This window comes from Colletotrichum costaricense (assembly GCF_030867565.1).
Source record: "Colletotrichum costaricense strain IMI 309622 chromosome Unknown Scaffold_4.1, whole genome shotgun sequence".
Taxonomy (NCBI): domain Eukaryota; kingdom Fungi; phylum Ascomycota; class Sordariomycetes; order Glomerellales; family Glomerellaceae; genus Colletotrichum; species Colletotrichum costaricense.
The window spans coordinates 2,294,952-2,309,110 of record NW_026848233.1 but is presented as its reverse complement, the minus strand read 5'-3'; the positions used below and the strand labels follow the sequence as shown (position 1 = coordinate 2,309,110).

General features: G+C 51.6%; 5 protein-coding genes across 5 annotated transcripts; 3 read left to right on the top strand and 2 right to left on the bottom strand.

Annotated features, from left to right (window-relative positions):
• Positions 1-1,240: 1,240 nt before the first annotated feature.
• Positions 1,241-2,350, top strand: CCOS01_04818 (uncharacterized protein; the record flags this gene model as incomplete). Its single annotated transcript, XM_060452999.1, has 1 exon — positions 1,241-2,350. The coding sequence occupies one exon, from the start codon at positions 1,241-1,243 to the stop codon at positions 2,348-2,350; it is 1,110 nt and encodes a 369-aa protein (XP_060316957.1).
• A 645-nt stretch (positions 2,351-2,995) lies between these two features.
• Positions 2,996-3,946, bottom strand: CCOS01_04817 (uncharacterized protein; the record flags this gene model as incomplete). The annotated part of the gene is made up of 4 exons (XM_060452998.1): positions 2,996-3,114; positions 3,172-3,535; positions 3,590-3,711; positions 3,766-3,946. The coding sequence occupies 4 exons, from the start codon at positions 3,944-3,946 to the stop codon at positions 2,996-2,998; spliced, it is 786 nt and encodes a 261-aa protein (XP_060316956.1).
• Positions 3,947-5,461: 1,515 nt separating this feature from the next.
• CCOS01_04816 (uncharacterized protein) lies at positions 5,462-5,872 on the top strand (the record flags this gene model as incomplete). Its single annotated transcript, XM_060452997.1, has 1 exon — positions 5,462-5,872. A coding segment is annotated over one exon (411 nt), but the record flags the coding sequence as incomplete, so codon positions are not given.
• A 2,099-nt stretch (positions 5,873-7,971) lies between these two features.
• Positions 7,972-10,741, top strand: CCOS01_04815 (glycosyl hydrolase family 3 N terminal domain-containing protein; the record flags this gene model as incomplete). The annotated part of the gene is made up of 2 exons (XM_060452996.1): positions 7,972-8,738; positions 8,794-10,741. The coding sequence occupies 2 exons, from the start codon at positions 7,972-7,974 to the stop codon at positions 10,739-10,741; spliced, it is 2,715 nt and encodes a 904-aa protein (XP_060316954.1).
• A 118-nt stretch (positions 10,742-10,859) lies between these two features.
• CCOS01_04814 (uncharacterized protein) lies at positions 10,860-13,126 on the bottom strand (the record flags this gene model as incomplete). The annotated part of the gene is made up of 2 exons (XM_060452995.1): positions 10,860-12,323; positions 12,380-13,126. 2 exons carry the CDS (start codon positions 13,124-13,126, stop codon positions 10,860-10,862), a joined length of 2,211 nt encoding a protein of 736 aa, XP_060316953.1.
• Between the last annotated feature and the right edge of the window lie 1,033 nt (positions 13,127-14,159).

The following is a 14,159-nucleotide window of genomic DNA, read 5'->3' as shown; positions in this document are numbered from 1 at the left end:
GAAGGCATCGTAGTAAAGCCAAAGTTGTGGTATCTTCGGATAAGGAGGGCGGGAATTTGAGATGACGCGCACCTTTAGGGCTACTCAATGTTCGGCTCTCCCCCTTGCTTGTGTCGGCGAAGAGAGTCAAATATGCGCCAGTTTGTAACTCCCATGAAGCTCCCATGATGGAGATCAATCATCAATCAAAGTGGATTCAAGTCCAGCGGATCCGATGATGTAGTAAAACACCGTCGTATTACACGCACTTTAATGACTCTTCATGAGAGGGTCTCGGGAGCGAGGCGACGGCCGAAAGGTTAAACGGCGTAGTGCCGGTAACGGGTCCGCGGGTGGACGCCAACGGTGCAATGGTCAGTAAAGAGCTAAACTGCGACCAGATGGAGCTTTTATTACCGCTCAACCGGGAAATTGGAAGTTGTAATGTGGTCGTAGTACTCGGGGACCTCCTTGCAGGTGATGCCGTCCGGCCCTGCTGCGTCTGTCCTGGCGTGACTTCACGGACCAGGCCCACAGAGAAAGCAGTGAAAGTTGGAAGAGAGAGTGAGTGTTTGTGTGTTCCAAAGGCAAGTCGAGAGAGGTAGGGGGGGTTCAAGGTTTGTTTCACCCCCGGACAGAGTTCGCCGCTCGCGGCCAATCCCCGCCGACGGCCATCCCCCATCAACGACTGTCCTAAACTTCTGGACGACAGCTTATCAACCGGACTCAAGGCAATGCGTGTCTCAGGAAGGCCGCTGTAAATTCGGCCTACTCGATGGTGAAAGGCAAGTACAGCCCGTCTTGAATGTACGCGGGGACGTACGTCGTCTGAATTATTGTGCCCCGTGCATGCCGAGAGCGACATCGAGATCAGTGTCTTGAAGCCTTCCAGCTCAGCACTCGCCAGCAATTCGCAGCTTGGTACCCCCTTGTATTCGAGGCGTACGAAGGACAGAAGCTTTGGATGTCTCCCCGTATGTCGTCTCTTCCCTCCAATACGCACGCACTGAAACGACGTGGGCTAACCATCAATGCTCAGACCGCCAGAGGGGTTGGGCTCTGCAAGGCACGGTCGAAGCTAGAAGATGGTGAGGGATCATGACGTTCCGTGAGAAGGGAAACGAGGCGTAAATAAGAGTCATCGTGCTCCCGTACTTCTGCTCTGTTGTTCGTCCCGAGCGTGACTCTCTACTTCAAGGGCGTGCCAAGCAACCATGGGATAAGGGACCCTGATCACGAACACCACACTCAACAACTCAACATGAACACCTTCAACCCTCGTCGGGTCTCGTACCTCAGGCCGCCTACCACGGTCATTGAGGTTCGCGAGTCCTGGGCGTCGCCATACCCATCGCTCAGCTCCATCGGATACCCCCCTTCAGAAAGATCGGCCGACGAGAGGTTCGCATCTGCTGTCTGGAAACGCACATTCAACCATGTCGACTACGCAGCGTACAAGGCAGCCTGTGACGCTGAGAGAGAGGCGAAGCCAGAACGAGACCCCGATGTCTTCTCAACTACATCGAGTGGAACGCGTAAAGGTTTCTCAAGACTGGGTGCAATGCTCACCATCTACCCCTATCGCGATATGGGATGGCTTGTTACCATGGTTTTCATCGGAGCCGGGATCTGCCTCTCACTGAACGGCATTTTCAGCCTCATTCATCTCCTCGACCCTAAGCTTGACTTTCCTGGACGCGACACAGGAGTACAGGTCACTGCTACCTTAGGCAGCGCTCTGCTCGCTCTCAGTGCCTTCATGGGTCTGCTTGCTGCATTCAACGTCGACAGAGGCACTCTGGACCCGAAGAAAGATGCACCCGATGCTTACAAGCCAGCGCTTCTGGGCAGCGAAGAATGGGTCTGGTGGCCCAGCTGGTACGAATTCCGCAACATCTTCTGGCCAAGCTCAGCTTTCCGCGCCGGTATCCTCCAACTACTCGCCGGCTCCTTCTTCACCATCGCCGCGATCGCCATCCTACCTGGCGTCCTCGACCTCACACACCCCGACGCCTCCATCATCTTCGTATCTGCACCTCAACTTATTGGCGGCAGCCTTTTCGTGCTTGCCGGCCTACTCATGATCTTCTTGTCCCAGGACAAGTGGTACGTCCCGAAGCTGCTGGACGCTAGTTGGCAAAACGGATTCTGGAATTTGGTTGGCGCAAGTGGGTTTTTAGCTATCGGCGTTGTGACTTTGCTCGCAAAGACTGCGACTGTGGCGATTGCGTCACTATTTCTTATGAGCGGACTCGGGTTCTTGATTGCCAGTCTGATCCAGTGGTACATCATTATGGAGTTCTACCCGGTCGATCCTTACGTAAAGGATCCGACGCAGGTGGCAGAGATTCCTTCGCAATCAATCTATTAACGACACTTTTATGAATTGGGAACAGGGGTTAACGGGGCTCAAGGTTGGGCTTTATACCAGACGTAAAACAGATTTTAGATACCGACTCAGATTATAATTGATGATTTAATGACTTAACAGAGAGACCATCCTCTTATGCAGCGTGACTCGGACGACAAACATGAACGTGTTCAAATCGTGGTCGGGGTCCGATGACGCGGTGGATTCTCGAAATTGGGCGAACATTTTGATGCAACGAAATCCAACTCCTCACCGTCTTGACTTTGACACTGAATTCAGAGAAAATGGTTTACAATAGCCACAGTTTCTTCAATTCACATCCAAGTCGTATGTGCACAGGCTTCTCACAGAATCCATGCAGTAAGAGGAACGGACGATCGGTTGACAGCAACGCATAATGGATCTCCTAGTTGTCCCCCACAAGTCATGAGACGGTCATTCGAAATCTGATCTTATGATCGGTAAACGGTCAATGTTTCTACCTAAACCTGTTCTTCGCCCCGTCCTACCTTCTTGCCAGGCCTTTAAAAAATTATGCCATGACCAATTTCCGCCCTTCACTATGCCTGTCTTCTAGCAAAATTGCCATGGGCTTTGAAAAATGCTCTCATTCGCCGCAAGATCATAACACCCATGCGGGCCTCTTTACTTTTGAGCTCTGCGAGCGGCAATGGTGTAGAAAAGGCTGCCATCGTAGATTCCTCGGATATCTTCCTTGTTCATCCTACCGTCTGCCGGCCAAAGCATAAGATATGTAGCAAACCCTGTTCGTTGGTTAGTATCGGGCAAGCGTCCATGTGAAGTACCAGAAGCAGACTCACACTCAAAGAATGCACCGCCCCAACCAATTGGATCAGCAACGAGCCTCTGACCCTTCAGCATCGCGAAGACGTCCCAAATTGTCATGTAGTCTCTTCCCTCGGCATACTTAGAAAAGATATCCTCAAACTTCTGCGGGTTGAATCGACCCTCGGTATCGTACGTGTTTGTGTCACTACCGTGCTTGTCCTTGTGAACCCGGTCGAGGAAGATGCGGAAGAGAGGGTCTGGCAGATACCCGCTCACTGTCGGGTAAGAGAAGTTGCCATGGATGATGAAGACCGAAAGAACTGAGAGAATGACCCCGAATCCCAATGCGTAGAATCCCCAGAATGTATCATGGGGGTAGATCACTCCATCTTTGTCCTAATATTATCATTCAGCCTTTTCTGTTCGACCGCGAGGGAGGGGAATCATTACACTATCGAAGAACTCGCAATGCTGTTGCAGCACTGTTTGATGACGATGCCTTTGCGCCCAACCATGTTCCGTCGTGCCGTTCGGCTTCTCGTAGGTCGCCGCAATATTGACCCTAGGAGTACCTAGCAGTCTTTAGTGTCCTGCCCGCACGATATGTCGTGATGTCCCAACCATACCTGTGTGCGCCAGCTTCTGATCCTGCTCCGGTTGGAAGAAAGGTTTACGCTGCTGCGTGACCGGGACCTCCGGAATGGACCAAATCACTGGTTCTCCGAGCTTGTCAGCCTGCTTTTTAGGCTTTTGCGGCCTTTGCGGCTTCTCCATCTTCGTGTAGTTGTGATCTTCGAGAGTCGCCATGGTCACAGTGCCTTTCGGTCAAATCTGTAAAAGTACCTAGCATGAGCCAGTCAGAACAATCTGATTAGAAAATCCCTGGTTCGTGGTGGCATTTATCATGCTATCTTGAGCTACGCGAGCTAAGACAATTCCGAACATGCGCTGTTCATCGTGACGTCACTGAGCCCGTCCAAATACCTTAGCCCATCGCGGTGTTCAGGCCATAATCCGTCTTGATTTTCATGTGCCACTTCAGCATGTGATAATTGGTACTGTTGCATTCCTCTTCATGCTGCTTGCTGCTGACGGATGTGGTCGGTCGTAGCTCTGAGGAGCTATGTTGCAGCTTCTGATAGGTCGTTTCGAGCCGCATTCTTGCATGGGTGAACCACCTCGGGCCGATCGCGACCATGACGGATTAGGTAGAACAATGAGACAGCATAGTCACCTTGAGATACTTTGATATTGCCATGGCAACTGGATGTCACCTCTCAGCTACATCACATCGTGCCTCTTTGAAGCAGTGTACGTGTGATGTAATTAACCTCACTTCACTGCGAGCGGAACGTCCTCCTACTGGGATTAAATATTCATACACGACATGTTACAAGTCTTCGATGACAAGATTAATTGCAAGAAACAAAACCAAGGCCCCAGAAGCCCGGAAATTAAAGAGTCACAAACCACTTTGAGTTGGAAGTGACACGTACACGATAATGAAAGTGGCGACGATGGCAGAAAATGGCAAATTGCGCAATGACATTGAGCATACCAACCTCCTGGTGAGGCAGGAGCCTAATGAGGACCGTCTTTCGAGTCTTGCTTCTCTGATCCTTTGGGCGGAAATCAGACAAGGTAGTCTCAATTCACATAAGTCAACATACTTAACATTACTGTGTCTGGGCTTGGTCATACCTGTTCAATTCTCATGACTGCCGTGCAAATTCTTTAAAGCCAGTTCATACGATCCCATGCACAACCCTACGATTGTATTCCAGTAGCAAAGCGGTGAGGAACGCTCAGCCAACAGTTCATAAGCGGCAGAATGGTCCAGAGAAGCACAAAAAGCTTGTTGTACATGATTATAGTGCTATGCTTCGATTCTCCGGCGTGCGGGAGAGCTATGAATATCTGCTGAACTCCGTGACATAATGAGGCGGAGGAAAAGTTCTCCCAAAGATTATTCGAGGATCGAGGGACAAGAGCTAAGGGGGTAGGATGGTGGGAATGCAACTACTCAATTGACCAACAAGGGAGTTCTCATCTGGAGACTGGCTGCGTATAATCTCCATCAAAAGTAAGTAACCCAGCTTCCGTCATTATAGTAGTCATATTCCAAAAAGTGAGCGAGAGTCCAATGAATGAGCAACCTTAGCGACATCCGCATTCAGTTACGATGCGGCCACGAAATAGCATAATAGTAATTTTAGCAACTCCTTCGGCGACCGAAATTTCGCACGAGGGCAAACAGACTTGCGCGACTGAATGTCACAACCATAGAAATATCGCCTCTTTTCTCTAAGCAAAGGCCGTCGTGCTGTTCGTGCAAATTTGTGCAACAACCAGAGCAGACCCCATGATGATCTTTGCGAGACGAACGGGTCGCGAGGAGGGTTGCCGGCCTTTATTTACGAAACTCGTGGGCATGAACAAACATGCTTAGGCAGTGGTGGGAATTCAGGCCAAGGCCGTGATTATGGGATGATCAGGTCATCGTCGCGTCAGGATTTTCCACAGTTGCCGCCCGTGTGGTCCCCGAAGACACCAGCATCCTGCCATACCTCTTTTGGGGTCCTGATCGTTGGCTTTCCGCGGCAGGCCGTGAACGCTTGGACAGTGCTCGGGCTCGAACCACTCGGCGGCAACGGCTTACCCGTCGTGAACGAAAGACGTCGGTTTGTCAGTGTAGTGAAACAAGACTCGCGCAGACATACATCCCCGAGCTGAAGAGAAACAAACGGCGTCCTGCCGACGACCTTTTTGTCTTGTCTGCCCACGCCGACCGAGTGGAAAAACACGTTCGTCTCTTGGCGGCATTGGACACACGTCACAGCTGCATCGACCAAGTGATCTCGTCCTGTTACCATCAGTGCGGCCCAATGACTCTAGACCGTTCGGCATGCACGACCGTTGAGCCTTGGTCTCACATTAAGTCGACCTGTTTTTCCGGGGCGCAATGTATGGAAGTCCTGAGCACGAGGTGACCTACGTCTCGAAGCTTCGCTGGTTGTCAAGTTCATCTCAACTCATTGCTTATGAGCTTGCGAGGGTGTTTGAGACTAGCTGTTTCTAAGATGTCAACTCTGGAAGACTGCGAAACAAAAAAGGCCATCGTTTTCGGGATAAGGATACGGAAATAGCTCAGGGCATGTCTGATAGACCACCATAGGCGGTTGAAATTGAAAAGACACACCGTGAAAATATCTTTGATCAGACTTCACTGCGTCGTAGCTTAAGGTACTCGACGTAGGTTCACAATGTTCCTTCGTGATCTAGAAGATCCAACGGCCTTCGAATCGCAACGTGGAAACAGATCTGGAAACGGTCGATAGCCATCAGATGACGAGCTTGCATCTCGCATGGACTGAGTACATTTTACCAAAGATTGAATTACTCAGAATGCACTTGACTGTGTCTCCCGCTTAGATCGCATCGCCCGATGAAAGGTTGAGCAACTCACTTCCCAAAGAGGTCTTTCAACCTCGTGTGGCACTTTGTATCTAACGAGAGCATAGCAGTGAGAACCGGATTCATGCGCCGGATCGTTCTGATATCCTGGAATAAAAAAAGAAAGCTTGCGGGGTATCATTACTTGAAGGAGCAAAACAATATGATCAGTGGGAGGCTTGAACTCCCGGCCTTGGCATTACTCAACATTTCTGATGAAATATTAGTACCACGCTCTAACCAACTGAGCTAACCGACCATTTGGTTGTTGATGATGGATTTGCAGAGTTTTCATGTTATGGAGCTCAGTGGTGGAGTCGCGAGTGAGTCATTACCAAGAGTTCTCTTATCGACGGGGGGCTGGGTGTTTTGCGTGAATTGCAATGACAGTGCGGGGACATCTTGCGTCAAATAACGTTTGCAATCCAATTGCGACCTGCAGATAGAGTAAGTAGTGGAAAAGAAGTGACCTGCTGAGCTTAAGAAACGAGGCAGTTGTCTAATCTGACCCCATCAAGAACGGTTCGCTGTGAGTGCTGAGGGTTGGTCAACTGACCACTCGTCATCGGGCGAATAGCATCCGAAAAGGCGATCATCGTAATCTTCGACGCGCTGTTTTTCTTCTTTGGCATACGCCAGCACACAAAGCCTCTGTTAAGCAGGGTAGAAAAAGATAACTTGGGAATACTTGGAATCTGGCAATCTGGATCCTGCAGAACATCAACAAGCAAAGAGAATGAATGGCAATGCATACGCGGAAAACCAGACCGCCAGACCATCATGACGTCGCAAGAGCCCCATGATGCCAGGTTCTCCCTTCGGATCCGGACCCGAGACTCCGCGATGGTTCCCAGCTCCGGGGGGCGCGCCATGTGGCCCTCCCCCAGACCTTGCAGGGCTAGAGTCGCACCAGGAACCAGGCACAAGTCCCCCGCGCCTATCAAGGGGGAAAGCTTCTCACCCGTGTCACCCAACGGCAGCCCAAAAGAGGCAAAGCTGAGTGTCACGCAATGACCCTGACCGCCGGCCGAGGGAGAGGCGTCTGTCTCTGCTTTACTTCTCCCAGCGGGTGCCCTTTTCTACTCTCCGTTTCCTAAAACATCCATTCCATCCGGAAACCTTCCATCACGACCTCTACTCTCGAACACGCCTTGTTCAACACATGCCCCCAACTCTTACCAACGGCCTCGGAGAATCGAGCTCAAAGGCATAGAACGTTTGTGCCAGCCCTCTCTGCTTCTACCCCGGATTCTTGAAACCTGAACCCGGTCACATCAAGTAACCCACGCCCGGATGTGCTCTCGCCCTGCCATGTGTTAAAGCATCGCTCGATATCGACAAGGCTGTGCACTTTTATCTCGCTGAAGTGACGAACGACAATGGACAGAACCGATCCCGCCATCATGGACTCGGGGGCCCGGGAGCCAACGTGCATCAATGCTTCGCATCCCCGAGCTGCAGAAGATGAGAAGATCTCTCTCCATTTGAATGGCCAGCCCTGCAGCTTCTTGACCGACGAAATCATGCCCGATGAGACTCAATTTCTTCACGCTACCAAGGACTCCAAAGAAGCTGCCTACGCTAACCAACAACACCCTACTACCAAACGGCCAACTAGACTTGCCACCCTCTTTCCCCCGCTGCAAAGATGTACGAGACCATGGACTACAGGCGCGTTCGCGTTGTACCTCACGGGCCTCATCCTAATCTCGGCCTACTCTGCCAGCAGGCTATTCGACGCCGGCAGCTGGCTAGCCCGTCGACCAGCACAGCCAGCGGCGCCAGCAGCTGCTTTTCCGGCCTCTCGGATCTCACCAGCCTCCCCAGTCCGGAACTGGGATGCGGCCGCCTCCAAGGCGACGGCCTTTGTGGCCCAGCTCAATCTGACCGAAAAGACTCTCATGGTCACTGGCCAGCTCGGGCTTGAGGCCGGCGGTTGCATTGGCAACATTGTGCCAATCGAGCGCGTCGGGTTCCCCGGACTTTGCTTGCTCGACGGCCCCACGGCGCTGGACCGCGCCGATCTCGTCAGCGTCTTTCCCGCCGGTCTCACCACGGCCGCGAGCTGGGACAAGGAGCTCATCTATCAGCGCGGCAAGGCTCTCGGCGAGGAGTTTCACGACAAAGGCGTCCATGTCGGACTTGGGTGAGTTTGGAATTCCTTGAGCGTTAAGTCAACAGCATGCTAATAAGCCATGCAGCCCGGTCGCTGGTCCACTTGGACGTCAACCCCTAGGAGGTCGCAATTGGGAAGGATTCTCAGTTGATCCCTACCTCACGGGAATCGCGATGCAACACACTATTCAAGGCATGCAATCAGCAGGTGTACAAGCTTGCGCGAAGCACTTTATTGGGAATGAACAGGAAACCCAGCGGACCAATTCGTGGCTCGCAAACGGCACAGAAATCGCAGCGATTTCGTCCAATATCGACGATCGCACCCTGCATGAGTTGTACTTGTGGCCTTTTGCAGACTCTGTCCGTGCTGGGGTTGCCAGCGTGATGTGCAGCTACAACAGACTCAACCAAACCTATGCCTGCGAAAATTCGGGTTTACTGAATGATATCCTCAAGACGGAGCTGGCCTTCAAGGGATACGTCATGTCCGACTGGTTCGCGACGCATTCCGGAGCCGAGTCTATCAATAACGGCTTGGATATGAACATGCCTGGGCCCATTGGCCATGCCCAGATCGTCTCTGGCGAGACATACTGGGGTCCTAACATCACTGATATGATCAAGAATGGTTCAGTCACAGAAGACCGTCTTGATGAGATGATCCGGCTGATTATGACACAATACTATCTGTTCGACCAGGATAGCTCCGATTATCCCACCGTCGACCCATCCATCGTCTTCACAATTGCAGCTCAGTCAAACCTTCTAGACTTGCTCCCCTTCCAGCCGCCACCAAGCCGCGATGTCCAGCGTGACCACGGCAAGCTGATCCGCAAGCTCGGTGCCGAAGCAACAGTCCTACTCAAAAACCTTAATGGTACTCTCCCCCTTGAAAAGCCCACTAACATTGGCGTTTTTGGCAATGACGCCGCCGACCCGGCCGATGGTCTCGTCTTTGGTGCTGGATTTGAAATCGGCACGCTCTCCGTAGGAGGCGGCTCAGGCACAGGGAGACACACCTACCTCATCTCCCCGCTTGAGGCAATCAAGGCCAAGGCGCGCACAACAGGCGCTCGCGTGCAGTACATCCTTGACAACAAGGTTCTTGCTGCCGGCGACTTCAGCAGCTTGTACCCTATCCCTGAAGTTTGTCTCGTTTTCCTCAATACGTTCGCGTCAGAGGCTTATGATAGGACGAGTCACGAAGCAGACTGGAACTCGACACTGGCTGTCGAGAATGTCGCTCGGAGGTGTCCAAACACCATTGTCGTTACGCACTCAGCTGGTATCAATACTCTGCCCTGGGCGGACAACCCAAACGTAACAGCAATCTTGGCAGCGCACTTGCCGGGACAAGAGTCGGGGAACTCAATCGTTGATGTGCTTTGGGGAGACGTCAATCCCTCCGGGAAGCTGCCTTACTCGATTGCTCTCGATGCTAAAGACACCGATATTCCCATCGTCAATCTCACCGAAGCAGAAATCACGTCCCCCACAGCATGGCAAGCTGATTTCACAGAGGGCCTTCTCATTGACTATCGTCAACTCGATGCCGAGAATATCAAACCCCGTTATGAGTTCGGCTTCGGCCTCAGCTACACCACATTCGACTTGGACACATCTCTGAAGGTCAAGCAGCTCGCAAAGAACGTCGCCGCCATCCCGAACCCCTCAACGCCGAATGTTCCCGGGGGTAACCCAGAACTCTGGGAGACTATCCTTGTTGTCACCGCCCACGTAAAAAACACCGGCACCGTCGCTGGCGCCACGGTCCCTCAGCTATACGTTGCCTTGCCACAGCACTCAGTTCCCGAGGGCACCCCCCTTCAAGTCTTGCGTGGTTTTGAGAAAGTCATTTTGGAGTCAAAGGAGTCTAGCACTGTCGAATTTGAGTTACTGCGCCGTGATCTGAGCTATTGGGATGTAGCGTCGCAAACGTGGGTCATCCCTGAGGGGCCGATTGAGTTACGCGTTGGCTTTAGTTCTCGCGACATCAAGGCTACGGCCAAACAGGTTGTCTTGTCCTCCTAGGGCACGGTTTTGGAGTTCAAAAGAATGTTGTTGGCTTTCTGGGCACAGTTTGCCCAAAGCGGCTGAGGTATATGTTTAAATAGACGTAGCATCAACTGGCTCTTCATGTTGTTCAAATCTACACAATCTCAAACTCGGTTTCCGCAAACGCAAGACTCTCCTCCATGGGCTCACCATCCATCAGCCCATGGATATAACAATCGCCAATAATCCGTGATTTCTTCTGCTCATCTTCACGGATAATGATGGGATAGTCACACCCATACAGCACAACAACCAAGTCACCCTCTCTTATCCCATCAATAGCCCAACCGAATCTGCCCTCCTTCGAACGAAAGAACCTTCGATTATAAGTCCACTTTGTATGCGCCCCAATGAATTTTTCTGCGGCCTCCTTCTCCTTCATGTAATGCGCCACCCCATCCTGCGGCGCCAACCCGTGAGACTCGATCTCGTGGTCCGTCCGCTCCTGCAGAACACGAGCGAGTCCTTTACCCGGTTCCAAGGCGGTCTTGTAGTGTACCTCGAAACCAATCGCGCAATCCTCGCCAGGTCTCTCGTTATTGTCCCGCGTTCGGTTGCACATGAAGGTCCGCCAGAGGTTCTCCCATGTCTCCGGGGTGGCTGTCTTGTCTGGGAAGGCGACGTCGATTACGCCGCGGTACCATTCCTCTGAATGTTTGACCATCTTTTCCATTGTCTCATTGAGTCTGTATTCGGCGTCATTGATGGGGCTCCCGGACCTCTTGGTATCATCCCCAGGAATGTCACCTCCCACGCCCGCCTCCTTCTCGTTTTCCCTCTCGCGTTTGAGTATGGCGCCGCCATACTTTGCCATTTTGATCGCATTCGAGCCGCTAGTTTCGGCTTCATTTTCTACACTGCCTTTTTCAACTTCTTTGTTTTCGTCGATGCCTCCCAACGGGCCCTGCTGGTTTGGCACAGGTATTTGCCGCTTGCATTCTACCTTGGCCACCACATCGACGATCCTGCCCTTGATATGCAAGACGCCCGCGTGCTCGTCGATGTGTAGGCTTGGCTTCCTATCACCGGCAGCGGAAGCCCCTAGCCCACGAATGCGAAGCGGTTCAGTCCAGCCGGGACGGGTCCAGTCAGGCACCCAAGATGGGAGCTTCAAAGTTGTCGGCTTTGATGAGTCAACGCAATGCGTGAGGATGTCCAGCGACCCATTCCTAATGTTCTTGATCGCGAAGTCAGTGAACACCTGTTCTGGTGCCTGAGCGTAGTCGACAACATAGGCCCCCTTCTGATCGATGAGTCCAAGCACACCGTAAATCTTGTCACTCGGGATTGTGGCTTGGAAGTCTCTCAACTCTTCCAGCAAAGTAAGAAGCGGGGTGCTGGTGCATGTCGCCGCTTCGTCAACACGCTCTTTCCGGAGCTGTTCCATGAAGCCAATGGCTTTGAAACCTTTACATTCGCTAATCATGGTTTGCAGTTTGAATTCTGACATAGCGAGGATGACCATCGCCATGAAGTGCCAGGGAACCTGAATAGCTCCGAGATGGACTATAACCTCGCGGGAATTGACAACTTCTTGGATGATCCAGGTACGTTTGAACTAGATACGTTTTAGCAAGCATAGGGACATAGCCATGATGGGAGGTAAACACTCACCCATGAGCGGTTGAGTAAATCAGCCAAGAGCCCCCATTCAAGCCGATTTGTGTCCGCATTGTTGTGAAAGTGCCATTGAATCTCATGCATCGTCGCGCTCGCCAAATCAACAACCTTGCGATGAACAAAAATGTCGTCGAATATTTCCGATATCGCGTATAGCGTCCGGACTGCGTGAAAATCCATCTCCGTCGACTCACCCAACCACACTCGCGTTCTCGAGGCGCCAGCATACACCCGTCCCATGACTTTGACATGCTCGTTCCGTTCCTTGAGATCTTGCTGATTGATGCACAGCGCATCAACCCAGATTCGAAGCGGCTCCCCGCCCTCTTTGCTTCGCATTCTACGCAGCGCGCGGAATAGTTCCCCACCGACGACAATCCCTACGCCGTCGCATTCGATGCGGGCGTCAGGCATGCGGCCGCCCAGGCGTATGTACTGCTCTCCGTAGTAGGGGTGGTCGCAGAGGTCCTTCCATTTGGACGTGCCAGACTCAGAAATCGTGTTGCCGTCGTCGTCCTGACCGTGAATGGCCCAAGGGATGTCAGTGTCGGGGTCGATTTCTTTGACGGCGTCAATGCTCTTGCTCCAACAGTAGCTTAAAGCCTCATAGGGCGCGTCTGGTGAGTCGAGGTTCAGATGTGAAATGCTACATATAATTTCGTCATCGAAGTTGCCGGGTTGGACGGTGAGGATGCGGGTTTCATTGGGGAGATCTAGGGGGCGGTAGGGATAGGTTGCCATCTTGCAGTGCAGTAGTGTTATCAAAGACAGACAGTGACCGAGATGAATGAACCTGCACGTGCGGAGTCACTCGTGGGAAGAATAGAAATTATCTACAAGCTTTAGGTTTCAAGTAATCCAGATTGAGGCGAGCTATGTCGCTTATCACAAATAGTCAATCATTCAGTTCTGGTAGGGCTGTGCTAGGCACCAGCTTAGTAGCAACACCTCTAAGCGTCATCTTGCAGGTTCAGGATTGGCTAAGATGATGAACCCTGGCTCACATTCGCTGGTTAGATACTGTTTCCACTTGCACCCTAGATTTACGGAAGTCCCAATGAATTTGAAGGTGTCTTCAGCCTGCACTAGTGGGAGGATCTTTGAGCGAATCCTCCCACACTTATTCGTAGTCATCGACACCAAGAGACTTGACGCCCTTCAACACATCAGCATTTTGACGCATAGCTGCTTTGCAGTCACCAGTCAATCACTCTATATCCAGCACCTTTCAAGGCAAACGTGGTCTCGAGAAAATACAAATATCGCTGGTCGTCTATATCTCGCCCTTCGACGCACCGAACTCAACATGCCACCGTTATACACAAGGCAAGCACAATTTAGACACAAGAATTGGCTGCGCTGTTGTAAACCTATGTCCAGGAAAAGCCATACGTGGTGTTTCACAGACCTAAAAGTGAAGAGATCTTTTTCCATCGCAGCATACTTGTCTACTAATCTTCAGTAAAATAGTGCAGGCAAAGGCCATTGGAAAATCATGTAGCGACGAGTGTTTTTGTGAGGTAGCGATGAATTAGTAACTGAATGTCAATAGTTGCATCCTGAACCAATGTTTATAGGTGCTCAAAATAGTAAGGTCAATAGGACAAGCAGTCTCCAAGGTCAATCATAGCCATAACATAACGAGATTCGGCCAAAATTGCGCCGCAGAAACGTGCTTAGAAAAACGTAACTCGGGCTGTGAGTCATTTAATTCAAGAACCAATTGTGGCAGCGAGATTTGACCTCCGTACCCGAACTGTGTGGCATGTCCCTC